General features: G+C 33.8%; 2 protein-coding genes across 2 annotated transcripts in view; one reads left to right on the top strand and one right to left on the bottom strand.

The window, feature by feature from the left end:
- Positions 1-20,200, bottom strand: part of stan (Protocadherin-like wing polarity protein stan) — a 239,360-nt gene that overhangs the window by 6,135 nt on the left and 213,025 nt on the right. The window lies entirely within an intron of this gene.
- Positions 2,906-4,169, top strand: LOC145332379 (uncharacterized). Its single transcript, XM_080177377.1, has 2 exons — positions 2,906-3,556; positions 3,922-4,169. Exons 1-2 carry the CDS (start codon positions 2,906-2,908, stop codon positions 4,132-4,134), a joined length of 864 nt encoding a protein of 287 aa, XP_080033503.1. The 3' UTR covers positions 4,135-4,169.

The raw sequence follows: 20,200 nt of genomic DNA, 5'->3' as shown, positions 1-20,200 counted from the left end.
CAGGCATGGTTGTAGGCATACATATATGTACTGGTTGTTTATATGATTACATTAACTATAAACATAATATCGTTAATAAACATATACTATTAGCAAATCACATACAGATTACCATGAATAGGCTGTCGTTACCTGTATATGGTGTCATATAGGTAGAGACAGGCCTATGAATGCATAAATTGATACAAATAATGCCTTGGGCCTAGCTAAAGTAATTGTGTCTTGCCCCTGAGTGCTACTAGTTAATTGCAGGGCACGTGTCAATCAAAGGTTCATAATATGATCTATAAAGTGTTGATTTTATATCAAGCATAGATAGATAGTTGTGGATGCGAAGCATTTCTGTAAAAGTCTCATATGTACGTTCAAAGAATTTGAAAATTGAGGATCGCATCTCCAATGGGGGTAAGTTGTTAAAAAAGAAAAAAGAGAAAAAGAAAAAGTTTAGTAGTCCCAGTATATAGGCATATATAATAAACTATAATGTATTCCAAGCTAAGTTAAATACGCTTTCCATTAAGAAAGTATGCTTTGCGTATTTTCATAGCTGGGTATACAAGATGATAAACCTCCCAAATAGAATACATTCTTTTCTTGAGGGGTTTAGTTTTATCTAACATTGTCACATCAATAAATGTTTTTGCGTTGGTTGTTCTGGATAGTTCAGCTTCTTCTGATGATGAACTAGGTGGTGAAGTGCTCTCGTTCGAAGTGTAGGTTGAGGTTGGGGGTGAGGTAGATATGTAGCCAAGGGCGTCCACTTGTGCTACCTCGTTTCCATTCTCGTCCAAGGTGATTGAGTGATTTTCCAGGTCATAGTAGAGTTGGTTGAGGTCATTGGTAGAGAGGGACAGTGTGCTGCTGGAGCTAGTGTCACTATCGGTCTCCACTCTACTATCTTCTCTGGTAGTCAGGGCTGTATTTAACAAGAAATTCCTGATGGTGATGGACAGGTTCTCTGAGAATCCATCGTACTCTGGTGTGGTGATGATGTTGTTGTTCTCGTCTATAGTGTCAAGGTGTTGACAGGAACACAACCGCAATCCGTCCAAGGTAGGGTGGTGGTAGGGCTCCAATACTCCATGATCATCTAGGTTATCTCCAGGCTGGTCCATGGTAGATCCTAAAAAGAGTTAGTGCGCGTGCTCCAACCGGTTCCTTGGGGTATCCTGGCTATGGTAATCTAAACAAAAGAAGTTTTAATAATCTTTTATTAATCCTTTCATCCCTGGGATATTCTAGAAATTCTTTCGTTACAGATAGACCTATAATGGATTGGTTAGTTATCTCTATTTCTGTTAAATATAACTGTTTCCTGAATATAAACAATATTTTATATAAAAATGTATAAGTACAATTAGTATTTACATATCGTATTATTTTCTTTGGTTACATTACTCGTATGTATGTAAAAATATAAGATTTTACTAACAATAGTTGGTAACCCTTTGTTTGTATATTTTGTATATGTACATATGGTTTATACCATTGTTGGCATTAACTGTATTTATGTTATTTTTAACATGAATAAATTTTAATCATTTTAAAGACTAATATCTTGCATTACGTCGTTGTCAAGTGTACCTTATAGACTTAATATCTACAAAATATATCGTTCGACGTCCGTAATTAAATTTTACGTAACAATAAGTTGTCAACCCTTTGTTTATGTTTGGGCGGTCAAAAGTGATAGGGGTTGGATTTGAGCGAGGTTATAAAAAGCTGGCGGCCCAGTAATTATGCTCATTTATATAATAATTGTCTTTGCGAGCGGAGCTTGCGTTCGAGTGTTTAATTTTACCGCTAAATTCCAAGAGAATTTATATAAAAGTGATAAAATATAGTAACCCGTTTGTTTTATATGAATGTTTTTATGTTATAGATCGTTGATATGCCCATTATTGCATTCGTTAGCCGCTATTTAAGACTCAAGATTCTTATTTTCTTCGTCGATAAGGCCTTTATCACTGTATTTTTAAACAAAAGTGGGTTAGAAGCAATATGGGTACATCTTCGATATATGACAATTTTGTTTTATATAATATTTGTAGTTTTGATAGGACATATCTGAGTCATCAGGTAAATTGACGTACCTTGTTTTGTTTACGTTTTCCGTCTGCAAAAGTTAAATTCGTTCATCGTAAACAAAACCTATATTGACACAGATATGTTCCATCATTCTATTCGTTTTAACTTTTGATTACAGCGTTCCCCTTTTTATAATCAAAACTTATTGAGTCCTGATTCAAATCTTCTAAAACAATTCTACTATAGGTTTTAGAATAAGATTTTCTTTTTACTTAATTCAATTATAATGACGCTAATTGATAGGTTATTTACGTTACGAGTAACTCAACCATATTTATTTTAAAATGGTCGCTTGCAAAAATTATATTTAGCTAGCTTTATCTAAAGTGTTTTTTTTAAAACATCATTGAAGATATTCAGATTTAGCTAGTACATAAGTTTTTAATTGCTTGATACATCATAATGAATATGTTTTTGATAGCTCAGCGATAGCTATTTTTAAGCGTTGAATCATGTAAAATTAATTACATATTCTTTAACTTAATTGAATCTAATAAAACAAAGTTTTAATGTTTGAATAGCTTAACGATAGCTATTTTTAAGCGTTGAATCATGTAAGATTAATTACATATTCTTTAACTTAAAGAATTTTACTTTTAGATGATAAATCAAAGTTTAATGGTTAGGAGGTTCAACCATAGTTGCTTAAAATACAAAAAAAAAACATTCGTGTGTACAGTCTTTTTCATAAAATCAACTTTACTATATTGCCTTTCAGAATCACTAGTCCTCTATTTTAAATTTACATTCGCTCATAATGTATGTGCCTGACAGCCTGGACGCGCATCAGAATATTAAGGAAAGATTCGAGGAATCAATGAGGGCGGCTGCGGCCACTCTTGCCAATTCCTCATTTCTTGAAAACTCCTTAGACGACTCGAGTTCAGTGTACAGCGACCAGTCTGGGATGCCAAGCCTTGCTGATGTCGATGACTATGGGAGTACAAGTACTGTAGAGTCCGAAAGGGATCAAGGGGAGATGTTTGGCAACGAGCATCTCTCACTGATGCTTAGTAGAACGATACAAATCATCTGGTCTCTCCTCAATTCGGTGATGCAGAACTCCTGCGGTGACATTGGTGACGATGTTGCCGGAGGTGATTCTGGGTCTGCCGAGTTGGGGAGAGACCAGAAGACGAGTCTGGACACATTCAACATGGATGGCTTAATTAACATGTTGTTGGGTTTAGGCTTGTTTTCATGTGCTCTCATAGTGGTCTTCTTCGGTGCTGTAGGGCTTGAGACTCTAACACGTATTGACAACACCTCAGACAGGTCGCTGGCTCGCTGGATAAGAGATGTATGTACGCGCCTCCGAAACATAGGCGTCAGGACCATTGAGCTTCTTCACTGCAGTAACAGGACCAACAGGACTAGATCTGGGGCTATGTCGCCAACTGCGGAGCCGTCGGACACCATGTATGAAGCCGCGTCCTCTGAGATTGATGATATTCTGTCGGATACACAGGTGAGTTTTCTTCTGTTGTATATTTCTTTTTTTTTGTTTTGTATAATTTTTTTTTCTAGCCACCCGTTTTGTCTAATAAAGCATCATGTTGTTGCAGGGTTGTTCTGTCCTATTCTCACTTCCTCAACGTTGACTTTCGGCTCTTCCATATATATCGCTCACCGTTTGTCGTCGTTTTATGTCGCCAGAGAAATCCGCTCGGTTACCGCAATTAAGTTGAGATACCAGTTAACATTTACTAAAATCTTAAGTAGCAACCTAATATTATTTCCCTCTGGGAAGGTTAAGAGTTTGCTCGTGCCGTACGTTTCTCATTGGGGGTTTAAATGTTAGATCAAGACTTTAATGTTTTCCTTTTGTTTTAGGCTCCCTCTGCTAGTCCATCGACTCCAGCAGAAGTAAGGTCCAGAATTGGCCTGTTTGCCGTACACTGTTTGTCTGCCACTGAGGATCGGGTTACTGGAAGAAATGTGCCTGCGGGCTTGGAAACCTCGACGGGAAGTCCTGGCTTCCGTCCGTTGATCGTTGATCAAACAGAGCGTTTACATGTAAGTATCCATGCTTTAGTTTTCTATTAATTTTCAGAAAGAGGCTGTATATTTGTACACGTATCTAGAGGTATTTGCAACTAAAATTCTTTTATTGGTAGAATATTAATCTTAAAATGTATGGTTGCATAAGCATTTTTGAACCGATCTAAGATTTTAATTCTAGTATAAAGTGGGTTGAATTGCTACCTAATCATATAGCTTTACAGGATTTTAGGCATTCTCATTTCCTGATTTTCCTAGATTCTTTTGTTGGCATTGCGATTAAACTAATAAGATTTATTATATTTTAGGCGACCAACTCAGTCAATCTGGAGGAACACTATACAAACATGCTAAGGTTTAGCCCACCCAGTTCTGGAGGATCTGCAGAAGGATCCAGCTATAGTTCATCCCTATGCTTGAGTCGAATTGATTCCCCATCTGCAGCGGACCTTTCAGCGGTAAGTTTGCTACATTCGTTTAATATTATTAGTCGCCAAAACTACGTGACTTGAGGTAAAGAATTTGGTGACTTTAGCTATGCGTATATACAATAAGTTATTTTAATCATGGTGCTATTCCCGTTCCATTGGTTAGCATCATGACTTTAGCGGAGTTAATAAAAATTTTCTAAAAGTATCAAGGCTGCTCAATTATCTATATGGGTAAACATTATTATATTTCTCCCTGATTATTTGTTAAGATTTTCTATTTTAACTAATATTTACTTCCCTATTTTAGGAAGCGGAAAGTACCCTTCCTCTGGTGAACGTGTTCGAGATCGATATACCATCCAGCCAGTTCGGTTCCATGGGTAGTGAGATTCGGTTCCCATTGCCAGAGAGAATGGTTGGAGGTTTAGAGCGGTTGCGTCTTACAGTCGAGACTCCCACCCCATCTCTTCCACCAGAGACTGCCTCAGAGACTGCTAGCCTGACCTCAGTTTCGCGTTCGTCGGATAACAGCAGAGAGGAGTCCGATGCTGAAGGTGTCCCTCGGGGACGGGGTTCTGCCGGCCCTAAGCGTACGCGTTGAAGTGGCGAATGTTAGCTTGGTCATAGACATTGTAAATTTTATTAGACAAAGACTGCTCAGACACGTGTGACAAAATTCTTAATCTATGTAACTAGTCAAAATAGTGATTACTATTCAGTAAAATATTAGACGTTATGACTTTCATACTGTACAAGACCAAATAATTTACACCATTGTTATTTTGTTATATCATTACATGTTAGCTTGTAAGGAACTTAGTATGTAAGGAAATAATGGTATAAGGTTGTATTTTCTTTTCCCCTAATTTAAAACTTCGTGTAATCTCAATTACTTTCGTCATAGTTGAACTAAATTTCTTTTCTCAATATTATATTAACAATTTTAATTTTCAGCCTTATATCACAATTTATTCATTCTTGTTAGCTTTTAAGGGTTATGTATATAGATATTTAATCGAGCTTGCGCCTCAGTACCTTTTCTCTAAATTTCATTTATATCCATCCCTGTGCATTAATCGTGAATTTTAATTGTGCTGTGATATATATAGAGGACCTGTAAATAGCGTATATTTTTTTTGTAACCAATATCTAAGTAGACTGAAGGACTGACGTTAGACAAAGCTATTCAAATATGCTTATTCAAGTACTTATAAGAGAGATATGTAAAGACTGTTTGTAAATTTTAATATTTGAGCAATTAGAGTAGTTTCATTGATCGGATAATTTTATTAAGGAAGATTATTTAACTTATTAAGGTTTAGAATATATATCATTCCTCTTCAAAACTATAGAACTTTACATCCCTTTAATTCTTACTACAATAGCCGTAAAACTTAAGTTTCGGGGTAAAATTTTCTTAGGCCTGTCATTAAAGTTAAATCTAAATTTTTATTTCCACCAAATAGAATTTTCCTGATTCAAGTAGAGTCGTTGATAGGCTGTGTGCCTATATATATATATAAGTTTTTGCATTTATTGCTCAATTATTTTTAATGATCTCGGAATTTTTCTTATGTGCCAGTATACAGCTTAAGTCCAAAAAAAAATATTAACTAAATTTGTTAAAACTTGTCAGAAATCTTTCTTATTATCACAATTTTGTTTTCCAAAAATTTTGGTAAATGAAAGTTTATATTCTGTTTTCGAAATTGTCTTAACTTTATAATTTTCACCAAAGAGAAATATTTATCAAATTTTTATACCTTTTTCTAAAGATTATCTACTTTTGTTAAAATAAATATAGAGATTCTTAAGTAACATACACATTTTGTTAATTACTGGTTTAACATATGTTATGTAAAATTACGTAGCTACTCTATAAGCGTTACTTGTTTGTTTGTCACGTTAGTAGTGATAATAATTAAATTGTTACCTTTATGAAGCGTTTAACCTAGTTTTAAAGTTCGCTTATTTTATAACGATTAAATGAGTAATAACCTTACCTACTATGTTCTTTTAGTATCATAGTTACTATATATGTGGTTCATTTTCTTACCGTTTCTATCATTACCCTTTTAGATAACTCATATAATAATAACGTGGAGATTTTTATAAGAACGTGTAAGAATATAAGTACAATATTGTATAGGTAAGTACGAGAGTATTATATTTTCCGTTTGGCAAAGTCTTTTATATCATTGGGAATGTTCGTAAGTCTTTCCATCTGGATGCATTAGAAGTTAAGTCATAGGAAACATGTTAACTTGTATATTTATCTAACTATTCTGTTTGAGTTTCTAGGTCGATAACTAGCGGTAGTCGCGGCAGGGTGACCTCTCCTGCCGTAGATTACCGTTAGGTTATGATGATGTGCATCTGGTCGTTGAGGGACAAGCGTTCTACCGCGTATACGCAAGCTCCTCTGAAATACTCTTAATATTCTTTTCAAGAGTCTGACTAGGAATGTAGTGATCCTGTCTAATATTATGACCATGATAATTGTTATTGACACGTATATAGCTATTTCTTCTATATGAGCGAAGATAGTTCTAATGGTCAATGGTTCTTTAGGTTTTGGTGGGCACAGTGCTTCTGACGCAAATGGTAAAGTTCGTGCCGTGGTCTGTCGGTCATATCCTAATGCGAACTGTGCGATCGTATCTCCCAATGTGAGATTATATGATCCTCCTGTTATAATAAAAGGAGTGGATGTAATAGTTATTGATGCATTCTCTAAACTGCGATTAGTATTTTCGCTCAAGCTAGTAAAGACAATTCCATCTTGCACATGAGCGTAGGGATAAGTCTGTTTTGCCAAAGGGCAGTGCTTGGTTATCAATGTTTCATTAACGCTAAGTAGTCCCTTAAGGCACTGGTCAGCTTCAACCGGTAGATAAGCGTTATAATAAGATTGTCTGTAAACTCTTTTGGTTTTATCCAAGTAATAAATGGAATCGATATAGCACTCATCAAAAGGAATTGGTGCGTATCTGTAGATTTTTATTGGCTCAGAACTTAATTCCATGGATAGGATAGTGGTGAATGATGTGGTACCACCACTTAAACGACTTTGGACTTCCAATCCAAGATTATGAGTATAGTCCAAGTTAAGTTCTTGCCTTACAAAAGTTTTAATAGAGTCTGTGGTGTCTGTCTTTGCAAGATCTTGAATTAGAGTAAGTCTGAAGTTCAAGTCTGCTTTAAGATCTTCTAAGTTCGTGATGGCTAAGTTGCTCAAGCTATCAACATAAGAGTATTCTGCTGTTTGCACAAAGTTAGCTGCTTTGGCATGAAGGATTATACCACTTACAATTTGTGGTACTATCTCCGCAAGCAATAACTGTGTAAAGTCAAACTTATCATGATCTAGCTTATAAGAAAGTTTATTTACGTTATTAGTCACTTCAATGCGGTTAGAACTTATTAAAGGAGTTACTGTTTCAATAGCTTCCTTGATTTTGCGGATAAGTTTTATTACTTCATTAAGCAAATCTATTTATTATCCCACTTTCGCTACTGCTAGATCCTGAGTGGGCGTTTCCGGTTTCTAACTATAATTAAAGTTTTTGACATATTTTTTTTGTATGTAGATTGGTTATAAGCTTAATAACTAATCAAGTTCATCTCAATTCAAGGCATTTATATATAGGTTGTCTAATAATATTTTTATGCTTGTGTGATTTACATAGAAGTATTAGATATTTTAACTTTTAACTCAATTTTGTATATATTGGGTTACGCAGTGACATGCGTATATTTGTACAGTTTGTATTACTCGTTTGACTCTGTTTAGATTATACAGATTCAAAACTTATACATATACAATTTTCTTTTTATATATTTTTGTGTATAAATATTTTTGAAGGGATCGACTTCGACATGTATTGTATATGGTTGGTCTCCCCCTGTCAAGAGAGAAGACGTAAATTTTACCACTGGATATATAACCTTGAGTGGGAAAATTCTACATAAATTATGATATCTCTGTTATCAGATTAGAATAACATACTATTATATTGTTCCCGAGTTTACAGGGTAAACGGAAATGCAAGTGATTGTTATTGGATTTGATTTATATCTCTCGAAATTTGATATTATAATTTATGTTTAATGTTTATAGATATGAATTCTGTACGTGTGCAGAATTATAGGCTTTGTATTAATTAAATTTGCATTTTGTTATAATGATAGTCATTATGTTGCTTATTTGTGCATAAAGGGATGACTGTGCACATATTATTAGTCGCAGATTTTGCTTTGGCCAAACTTATAAGCGGAAGCGTCTCGTTTAGTTAATTATCTTTTAGTCCATGACTTTATTGTAAGACTTTATAATTACTCTTTTGTATTCTCTATGAAAGTGTCAAAATATTAGCCAATTGGTTTGAAACTCTTTGATTTTGAAAGGGTATTTAACTTGTCTGTATTTATATCAGATCTCCTTTCAACCATGTTTATTTTGAAAACTTGCAATTTAATACTGTGAGAGGGTATGTGTGATATTAGGATTGGTCTCACGTGGAAAGTATTTAGTTAATTCCATGAATTTTCTGTAAGTTTACCTTTATATTTTTTTTTTTTTTATGTGATTTTTAGTTGTAATCTTATCTTTAATTAGCAATTAAAACAGGTTTTGGCATCTTTTAAAATAGATATAGGGGAGTTTTATTATTTAAACTTTTAAATATCCCTGTTTCATCAAAAATTGCGTACAGCATATAATATTGCGTAAGGAAAGAAGAGCAATAGTGTTCCCTTCTTATAGTATGAGCTATAATTAGTTCATATGGTTTATAACTTAAATATTTTATGGCATCATTATTAGTTGTGTTGTTGTTGTAGCAGTTCAAATCTAATTTGGTTAGAACTGTAATATACCTGTTAATCATTTGTTGACAAGATGCATTGGTATTTGGGTTATATTATAGTTCTGAAGTTTAAAGAGTTCTGAAGTTTAAAGTTTTAAAGAAGTCTGAGTACAATATGCAAGAAAGAAAACTTAATCTTGTTTGATTGAAATTTTCTTTGAGGGTAGGCAATGGTTTTTGCTTAATTACTAGATTTTTAAATAAAATCATTGATGGGTGAAATTGTGGCATATCACAATGTATACTGTTGCTGTGTTCTTAAATAAGAGCATTAAAGATATAGTTTTGTTCGTACAGATCCTAATCGATAGTTTTTGTCTGTATCACAATTATATACAAATTAGATGCACTTTTGCCACAGCATGGTTTTGGGTACATGTTTCAGGCATTATTAAAGGCTGATGGGTTAAGTATCCGAGATGTGTTTCTTAGACTTAATGTTAACTGCAAGGTTACTTGGGAATTATAATTCATAGGGTTTTCGAGATAATCAAAATTTAAATTCAAGCGATTCAATACTGTTTTCCCTTGCTTGCAAATGCAACGATAAGCTTGGTATCTTATCACCAGGAGTGATATAGTATTGTATGCTTATATAAAGATTAGATCAGGTGGTAAAAGTGGTCTGTGAGTTCTAATAATGCAGTTTATAATAAGACTATTACATAAAAGCTAGAGGTGGTACTAGCTTTATTTGACAGGGTTATTTTACATGTCAATGTGCTAGTTAATTCTACCAAAATTGGTCCAATTGCCAAACTTTCATAGTGTCCTCTAAGTTTCACCGTTGTGCTAGGATTGAGACAAAAGTTCATCCAACCCGAAAGTATAAATGAGATCGAATGTGCTATTGGTTCATTTGTGCCTATTGTTGTGAATATGCGCATAAAAGTTTTTTTTTGTAAAATCTGTAAGTCCATATATCTTTTGAAAACTGTTATGCTTGTTTTCAATTTATACTGCAATAGACATGTAAACCTAGAACCAAGGAAAAGTTACAACTTTTCAAGGTAAGTGAAATTTTCTCAAACTAAATTTTCTATCTTTTATGTGCGTATTCTCCACAACTTTCTTCAGAATATTCAAAATATATGTTCAGTAATTCTGACTTCGTTTTTAGATAGTTCAATCAATTTAATGATACTCCCTAAGTATACTGGGCTCCTGGGGTGGAGTGTACTATCTAGGTCATGTCCTTAATATATATTTTTGTTTTACAATTTTGTCTTGTCTGTCTTAGGGTGAGTTTTAGTGTAAAGTTTGCTTCACAAGTAATGATAGTCTTTAGACAAAGTCCCAGTGGTATTTTGGCACTGTTGATTGTTCAGGACCTTTTCTTTTGTCTACACGTGAATGTATGAAGATTTTAGAATTATGCCATAAAATATTAGCTATATTACTATTCAAGTTTCTCTCTCTTTTTTTTTTTTTTTGAAATAGTAGTGTGTGAAATTTTCAATCTTGACCATACACCTTAACCTAATTTCTACATCATCATCTATGTGTTCAATGAATTTACTGTATTCAGGAGTAGATGAGACTGGAGTTTTTATTTAGCATTAAGATGATAATCAGATTAAGATCACTCATGATATGTGAGTGCCCTGTTTGATAGCTGTATGAATTAAAGTGTATCTATCAGCTTAATAAGTTAATCAATATAATAATTGATTTTGTGTTTCAGATTGGTATAAGAGTATTATTGGGTTGGCTACTAGTAACTAGAGTGATCTAATTAATAGCTGGCGTGTTTCGTGCTATGGCAAGTTGATCCAATTCGTCATCAGATTCGTCTACTTCTGGTAGCATAGGTAGTCCATATATGAATGATCCTGAGAAGTCAAAATCAACGACTACCTCTCTGACAATAGATTGGTCGCTGGACTCTATGTAACCAGTGATAACTGTGTTGGTGATAGTGTGATCGGAGTTGTTGATTATTAGAGCTCTGCCACTGAGTTGTCCATCATCATTGATAATGAGTTGTGTTTGTCCAGGTAAGATTTTGATTCCTGCATTTTCGTTTGAAATATGATCGTCGCTGAGGATTACTTGTGTTCCAGGTGCTAGGTTGAAAAAGTGGTTGATATTCATTACTATCACTTGGGTTTCTTTAGCTTTGATCTTTTTAACTACTCCTGTACAGAGCTGGAGCTCAAGTTCAGAACAGAAGATACTGCTCAGCGGTCCTTCAGGGTGAAGAATAGAATACAAACACGGTGCTAACCGGTATTTGTCTGTGACAGGCGTCCATGTTAGCTGTAGGCTTCTAATACCATTTAGTCCAATTATCATAGGTGCGACATCCTCATGGTCTTCAGCTACAATTGAGAAGGGAATTGGGTAATGACGGCTTGAGAATGATGTGGGGCGAATCATGAGCGTTACTTCTCTGGGTTCGGGGATCTTGTGATCTGCACATGTAACTGGTAGATCATGACTTTCTTCCAGCTGAGTTTCATCATCGTTCATTACTATGCCGAACAACTTGCTATAGTACCTGGCTGATATGATGTTTTTATCTGTTGCTGAGTCAAGTAAAGCTGTCATGCGTACATCATAGTCATATTTACAATCTATTTCTTCTGGCATACAACCAGAGCAATGAAGGTACAATTTTCTTTCTTCCTCCTTTGCTGGTGTAACGTTATCTCTTAATTGATTTTTAGGCTCATTGGGAATTATTTCCGCTGTGGCAGCTGTGATTCCACCGAAGTTACAATCTCTAGATGATTCCTCAGCCTTGGCTTTAGCCCAGTCTTCATATGTTTGCCTGAAGACACCACTAGGTTTCACCTTACCACTATGGTATAATTCCATCATGGCTGGCCTTCCAGGACATAAGTGTCGAGAATGGTATAACTCTTTACCATATGTCTTATAACAGTTTGTACAGAAAGCTGATGTCAATACAGTTGGGTATAACCGCCCTGTATCATCACATAATAATCTACATCCATCAGATATGTTGTGAGAATATTGTCCACATGCTACACAGTAGCGTCCAGGTGATAACCTATAAGAAGCCTGATAATCCCGTTTGGTATTCCTCTGAAAATGCCTGTCCCTGTTATCCCTGTGATGAGGTTTGGGATTGGGTGACTTTGTAGCCATTTCTTTAACGGTGGATTTTCTTCTATGATAATTTGAGATGGCCTCTATTTTGGCAATTTGTCTGTCTCTGTAGTTAGCTCTTCTCTCTTTAGATTTCGAAGTGTTGGTGGTGTGGATTCTCTTGTGTTCTATACTCGTTGTACAGTTTGTGCAGAGATGCCTTCCAACTTCAAGTGAACCACTCGTGTTAGGTCTATCAAGTTGTATTGTGTTCAGTTTCTGCGAGAGTAGAAGTTCTTCTGCTGGTTCTGCTACTTTTGTCCGCCTGTGGGAAACAGTTTTCCATGAGTCTGATAAGTTAGCTTGTGTTGATAGTGAGGCCAGAGATATCGCATTCACTTCAGGGCTCATATTCCTCTTGCCAATTTGTTCTGATTCTTCTAAATTGGATATTTGTATTTCCTCATAAGCATCGGAGTCTCTAATGTCTGTATTAGCTGAAGGGGTGTTTATACCAGGTGTTGTCGAGCGTCCCCGACAAGGAGTGGTTTCCTTACCAGCTTCATCATCCTGCTGGCCTTGCTTGCGGGCAGATGACATGATAATAGTTGTAAAGTCTTAGAACTAATTGTAAGTTCTTTTAGATGCCAGTGGAATGTTATACTATTTTTATGATAAAAATAGCGGAAGTTCGAGAGGAGTACAAATAATGAGTATAATTTAAAACAATCAAGAATCTGTTTAAGTTAACAATTCTTTGCTTTAAATTGTGTTTAGTTATAGATGGGTATGATATATGCTTCACCTATAGTTGTTTCTACGTCGTATATACGTGCGTGTGAGCTTTTGATTGATATTCTAAAGATGTGCGCTAATGCACCCTTATCCTTAATTAGGCTCAACTGTAGAAACACTCCTACTTAACTTTTATATAGATTTATTTATAAAGTCAATTTGAGCTAGTTAGCTATTCAAATTGGTTATTAAGTTAAGTAATGTTTGCAGCGGAGTTAATTTGGGTATGCTTATATACTATCGCAAATTAACTTTTAGTTTGCTCAGGAGTCGACTTTCCTAGCAAATTATGGTTGTCGAGAAAAAGAAACAGCAATTTATAATCCTTGTTGAACTCTTACTTCACTCTAAGGATATGTGTTTATAGCCTACGATCTACTTATTCCTGTAAGGCTATTATGAATATAACTTACTAAGGTTCACTCCCAAAGGATCGTCTATATTCTAATAATATTGCAACAATTTTGCCTGAATGTCAAAGATCTCGCCACCTCTTACTTATAGTTGTATTAGGGGTTTCCTTCCAATCCTATAACGTAATTTGCGCAAAATTGGGGCTTCACTTATGACTTCAATTCTTATAACTGTAGTGGGATATACAATTTAGATATACCTATATTTATATATGTAAAGATTGTTTTCAAAATTATCTGACCGGATGTAATCTAATTATAATTAGTAGTAATACAGTATTCAAGTGCAAGTTTACTCTGAGGAAGTGTGAGATCCTACACTAGGTGGCCAACCTATAATGTGGAGGTTGTCAATCAAACTTCAAAGGAGCCTATCAACTTTGAATTAAGCAATACTTATACTTTTTTTTCTGAAAACTAATCTGACTGATTTTAGTGCACTTTTTTTTTTCTAACTTATCTAAAAGTAATTTGTTAGGTTATAAAAATTCTGGGCTATATGTAGACACACTTTTATGTTACTTGGTTATAGTCTATGTGCTAGTAAGCCTAAGTAAACATACATTTCTCGATATAAAAGGTTTATGATTCCGGATATTTAAAGACAGTAGGGTACTTTTCCGTAGTACTTCTGCTACTTCTTTTAGAGACGTCCTACTCTCCCAAGGTAGGCTGCTGCAACCTCCTGCTGCGTTTGGTGTATAGAACTTTGTCTCTTAAAGTGTGCTATTCAGTACATATAGGGCCTATATTGTTGACTATACTTTTATATCACTAATGGTCACTATCACTAGTAATTAACTTGTCTTCACTTTCACTGCTGAATCCTGGTGGTACATGAAATAGAAATGTTAGCATTAGCAAAGCAAGTAAAAATTTAGTTTTCATGTCCTACTTATTGTTGAGTGAACCGTTTATTGTATTTATGTACGTGTTTGTAAGGAATCATACAAAAATTTTCTAAGTTAAGATTGAATTAAAACTTTCTAAGTCAAAATAAAGTAGAATCACTCTAAGTCCAAGGTTGGAAAATTTTGACTAAGTCCAAAAGTTTCTAATGAAATTATTCTAAGTACAAAAATCAACAAATTTCGGCTTAGGAAAGAATTCTGAAAATATTTTAAGTGCAAAATTAATAAATTTTTGACTAAATCAAAAAAAAATTTTCTTATTGAAATTATACTAAGTACAAAATTAGTGAATTTTGACTAAGTTCAAAATCTTTCAATGAAATTATGCTAAGTACAAAATTAGTGAATTTCGACTAAGTCCAAAACCTTTCAATGAAATTATGCTAAGTACAAAATTAGTGAATTTTGACTAAGTCCAAAACCTTTCAATGAAATTATGCTAAGTACAAAATTAGTGAATTTTGACTAAGTCCAAAACCTTTCAATGAAATTATGCTAAGTACAAAATTAGTGAATTTTGACTAAGTCCAAAACCTTTCAATGAAATTATGCTAAGTACAAAATTAGTGAATTTTGACTAAGTCCAAAACCTTTCAATGAAATTATGCTAAGTACAAAATTAGTGAATTTTGACTAAGTCCAAAACCTTTCAATGAAATTATGCTAAGTACAAAATTAGTGAATTTTTTTTTTTTTTTTTTTTTTTTGAGACAAAAGAAATAGAATTACTCTAAGTCCAGACGTGGAATATTTTGTCCGAGATGAAATTTCCTAACAGTTCATTCACAATGCTACTTTAGAGATTGCCTATAAGTCAAAAGAAATAGAATCACTCTAAGTCCACTATTGGAATATTTTGACTAAATGCAAATCTCGCTAAGTTAAGGATTTTAAAATTATAAAGTATTAGAGTGTTAGAATTATCCTTCACCAAAAGAAATAGAATCTCTCTAAGTCCATAATTGGAATATTTTGGCTAAGGCGAAAATACTCTAAGACAAAATTTTCTTTTGAGTGTGGAAAGTGAAATTTGTTAATCTAGTTGGAAAAATCGTAATTATTACAAGTCCGAATTTTGGTAAATTTCCAACCAAGTTCACAATTTCATAGAAATTACTATAAGTCCAGAAATTCGAGATTCTCTCTGTAACAAAAGAAATAGAAACGGTGCTAAGTCCAAAAGTGGAATATTTTGCTCAGAGTCTCAGGAAGTCTCTGGAGTTATTTCTCTGATTGCATACAGCAATTTGTCTACACTTATATCATTCCAACCGATCGATGTTGAGAATATCTTTGAGACTTTGAAATATTTTGTTTAACTCAAAATTTTTGGAGGCTATAGTTATTTTGATACATCCGCGTATAAATCAGAATTGCATTAAGAATATAAGTCCTAGGCATGTATAAGTAAGTGCAAATCTCAGAAAATCGGTTCTAACGGCACCAAAGTATTAGTACAGTTTAACTTGAGTATAAATGCTACAAGTTTGTAATAATCTTTTGGCCCTTTACTACGACTCAAGAGTACTAACTGCTTTCGGCATATTGTTTCAGAAACATGGCTCCAAAGACAATATGTATCCCAACTAACAGCGTTTCCCGTGTTCTATAGGATTTGCTCCTAAGTTTTCATTTAATAAGGCAGTTCAAAATGGTCCTTTACAAATAGTATTTTGATAGCTTATAAATGAAAAGTTACTCCATGCTTGATTCTTAATAAGTTCTGGTTTAAGTATCAAAGATTCAAGTATTTCAACACTTAGAGAATTTTCGAATAAGTAAAAATCATACTAAGTCCGAAGATTTATATATATACTCCGCCACCTAGCACAACTCCTAAGTTTCAAAATTCTGACTAAGTCCAAAAATCAAAATTTTGCACATAGCTCAATCATAGATTATTCCATCCCAAGTGTTTTACTAAAGAGAGGCGGACATGGAGGTGCCGGTGTGCTGGTATTCTCTAGGGCCTCTAGAGTGTCAACCAGTGCGAGTGTCCTTATAGGGCGGCGACCAATGGCCACAAATATGCTAGCATTCTCTAGGGCCTCTAGAGTGTCAGCTAGTGCAACTGCTCGTACACGAGGCTCTCAATTGCATTTGTGTCGTGCCTTTCAGTCCCTATCTCTTCAAACGCCTCATAGTCCTAACCTTGCTCTCAAATAGTATCACAGGTTTTGGTAAATCCGATTTTGCCATAGCTACAATTATTCGATTTTGGTAAAAATACCTGCCTTAGGCGGTTCGGGTACGTTAAGGAAAAAAAAGAAAAAAAATTTATGAAGTAAAATTTTTCCAAGATACAACCGGTAAGTTGCACCATTGTGTGTGCGAATGGGGCGTTTGTCCATAATTAGGTATGGAGACCGCTCTTCTATGAGTACTACTAAAACCTAATTTTAATGCAATACACATAGACATTCTCATCGTCGGTTCGCTTGTTTAGAATGCTTAACCCTCTATTCCCACAAGTATAATACGAATTTGGTTGAGCTGGTGGAAGCTCAACAAAAGACCCACGCGAAGTATTATGTTGCTTTAACCTAAGAATAAATGGTTGGTTTTGATATTCGATCAGAATCATATAAGTATATTAAGTATTAAGGAAGGAAAATGTTTTTATAAAGTGTATTTATATCACAAGTGCATAAGTTAAGTATGGAAATATTTACAGGATAAGTGTTAAAATTATAAGTAGAGTAGGACAGAAATGTGCCCTAAGTCCCAAGCAGTGAATTGTGCTAAGTGTTAGAGTTCTAACATAAGGCCTGAGCTCAATTCATGCTAAGTACTAAGGGGCCTAAATTTAAACTACAATGCATGCCAAACAACTAAGTCATTACCTTTTAAAGCCAGAAAGAGAAGTTGATGGTAGGAGAGTTAGTAAATAACTGAATAAATTCAAGAGGTACATGCTATAACATTAGCTCTGGACCAGGATTTTAGTGTTTGTCTGTGCAATTAAATATCTGTGTGTTAATATGTGACGTAAATCAGGCATGGTTGTAGGCATACATATATGTACTGGTTGTTTATATGATTACATTAACTATAAACATAATATCGTTAATAAACATATACTATTAGCAAATCACATACAGATTACCATGAATAGGCTGTCGTTACCTGTATATGGTGTCATATAGGTAGAGACAGGCCTATGAATGCATAAATTGATACAAATAATGCCTTGGGCCTAGCTAAAGTAATTGTGTCTTGCCCCTGAGTGCTACTAGTTAATTGCAGGGCACGTGTCAATCAAAGGTTCATAATATGATCTATAAAGTGTTGATTTTATATCAAGCATAGATAGATAGTTGTGGATGCGAAGCATTTCTGTAAAAGTCTCATATGTACGTTCAAAGAATTTGAAAATTGAGGATCGCATCTCCAACTTTTAACTTTGTTTGATACAAAACAAGTCAGAGAGAAAAAGGCAGGGATATTAAGGAATAAGACAATGGACCATAAATTGTTTTAAATACATCTCAAATGAGGTTAATCAAGATTACCCCTTTGTTGAAACACGTAGAATTTTGGACTTACCAATCACTATTAGATAAAAGTACCTAAAGTGTATAGCAATTGAATAAGACAAAGATAAAACTTTGGGTACCAGTGCAATTAACAGTTCCCTTCCTCCCTGGATAAAAGTGCACTTTGCAGCCTGTCAATAAAATTACAAACTTTTAGCAAACTTTTTTTGAAAGGCGGGGCCAAAAAGTAATGCAAGGTTTCTAAATGTAAAAGAGGTTTAATTTTATATTTCGTTGACTATCAAATTTCTGTAGACTGCAAAGAAACTGTGTAGACATTGGTACAATATAAAGGGGGGAACTGTAAATCATACTGGTTTTAAGGGTTTAGAAAAATGTTATCTAATTCATTGGTTTCAAAACTTTGAGTTCCTAATCTTATGAAATTTAATTGATTCAAATTATCAGGTCAATTATTCATCCAATAATTTTAATATACAGTAATTTTGTTTGTCATTATTAGGGTGGTTGTAAAATGTAGATCTATGTATTTTTAATTGTCTTATCAATTTTAGATTCTTGCAAATTATACCTTTGCTACTAAAAAATAACAAAAATTTAATGGAAACAAAATTTTATAATTTATCATAAAGGTAGTTGATAAATGGATTTATTATCACTTGGATCTGACATCAGAATAACAAGTACTTTAATAAAATTTGTAGCCAGATAAAATAATGATCCCCCCTCCCCCTAATCCAACCCCTTCTCCCCTCCAACTGGATGAACGAATTGACCAATAATTGATGCCCATGTTTGCAACCTATATTGACGACTAATTTCCACATGTCATAATATCCACTTATGTTCTATATCCATTAGTTAATATTTCTCATTATATTGTTCCTAATAGTCCATCTATTGATCTAAATACCCAGAAGGTAAATTAAACTAATGTGGAATTAATTCAATTCCGCATAACCTATCAGCACAAAAAAATCGCAAAAAGACACAATAGCAAAAAATACAGGGATAATTAAACGATATGAGTGAAACAAAGTAGAAAGGGCTTATTATAATGGATTTAGTATATACGTAGATATATTATAGCAGGGGAAAATTTGTTGTTAAATTAGGTAAAAATAACAGGGACATTACTTATTGGTCAGTTCATCCATCCAGTAGGAGAAGAGGGGTGGCTAGGGAAATCGTTATTTTAGCCAGCTACATATTTCATTTATCAGAGTATTTGATAATCTGGTGTATGATCAAGGTAATTAAAAATCCTAAATTCCTATTATTCTGTTGTATTAATTTGCGGTTATAAATATTTGCAAATGTGATAAATGCGCGGAAAGGAACGCACACTCATTTAGAAGCTACTAATTACTAAACATGAAATTTATGAAAAATGATTTTATAATAGCTCCCCAAACCTACCCCATCCTCTATTCGTTAATCCCCTAATTTTACAAATTTTCTTAAGAATGTTTCAACAATGATACAAAATTGTTTACAGTGCCTATAAAAATGACACCATACTGGCCTACCATTGGTAATTTAAAATGTATACTGGCCTGCTATTAGTAATTTAACCTGTGTATTGGCCTATCATTGGCCATTTGTATTATATTGCGTCATTTTTTTAATAAGTACTATTAAGATACAAATATCACATATAGTGAAAATGATTTAATTTTTGCATTGTCAAAGTCTTCAGTCAAAGTAAGTTATGATTTTTTAGTCATAATGTCTTAAGATTATACTGTTTTGTCACAAATGTGTATTTGTTTTTAGATTTTACTGCAAGATTAAGTTACATTTTTTGCTTCAATGAAGAAATATACAAATTTTTCTGCTATACTTAATCATCTTTAAATAAAATCTTAGATTTAAAACTAGATAAATTGACTTTTCAATAAATAAAGCTTTAAAATTAGCTTCAAACTAAGAAGCGATTATTAAAATATACTGAATTTATATTGAATTTCAGCTATTTTTATATAACACATCATCCCTTTAAATACAAACTATTGATTAATCAAAGAATTTTGAAATTTTTTTGAAAAGTTATAATTTGAAAATTGAGAATAAAATCAAGACAAGGAACTTCTGATTATTGGATTAGTATTATACTGTGATAACAAAGCAAATAAAAGTCTA

The sequence above is a fragment of the Acartia tonsa genome, chromosome 11 (genome assembly GCF_053477335.1).
Source record: "Acartia tonsa isolate MP-2025a chromosome 11, ASM5347733v1, whole genome shotgun sequence".
In the NCBI taxonomy this organism is placed as follows: Eukaryota; Metazoa; Arthropoda; class Copepoda; order Calanoida; family Acartiidae; genus Acartia; species Acartia tonsa.
The sequence above is the reverse complement of the archived record's forward strand: the minus strand, read 5'-3'. Positions and strand labels throughout refer to the sequence as shown.

Excerpts from the sequence above, each read along its gene's own strand:
- LOC145332379 (XM_080177377.1), top strand. The coding sequence starts at position 2,906 with ATGAGGGCGGCTGCGGCCACTCTTGCCAATTCCTCATTTCTTGAAAAC. Across the intron at positions 3,557-3,921 it reads ATATTCTGTCGGATACACAG|GCTCCCTCTGCTAGTCCATC; the intron begins GTGAGTTTTCTT and ends CTTTTGTTTTAG.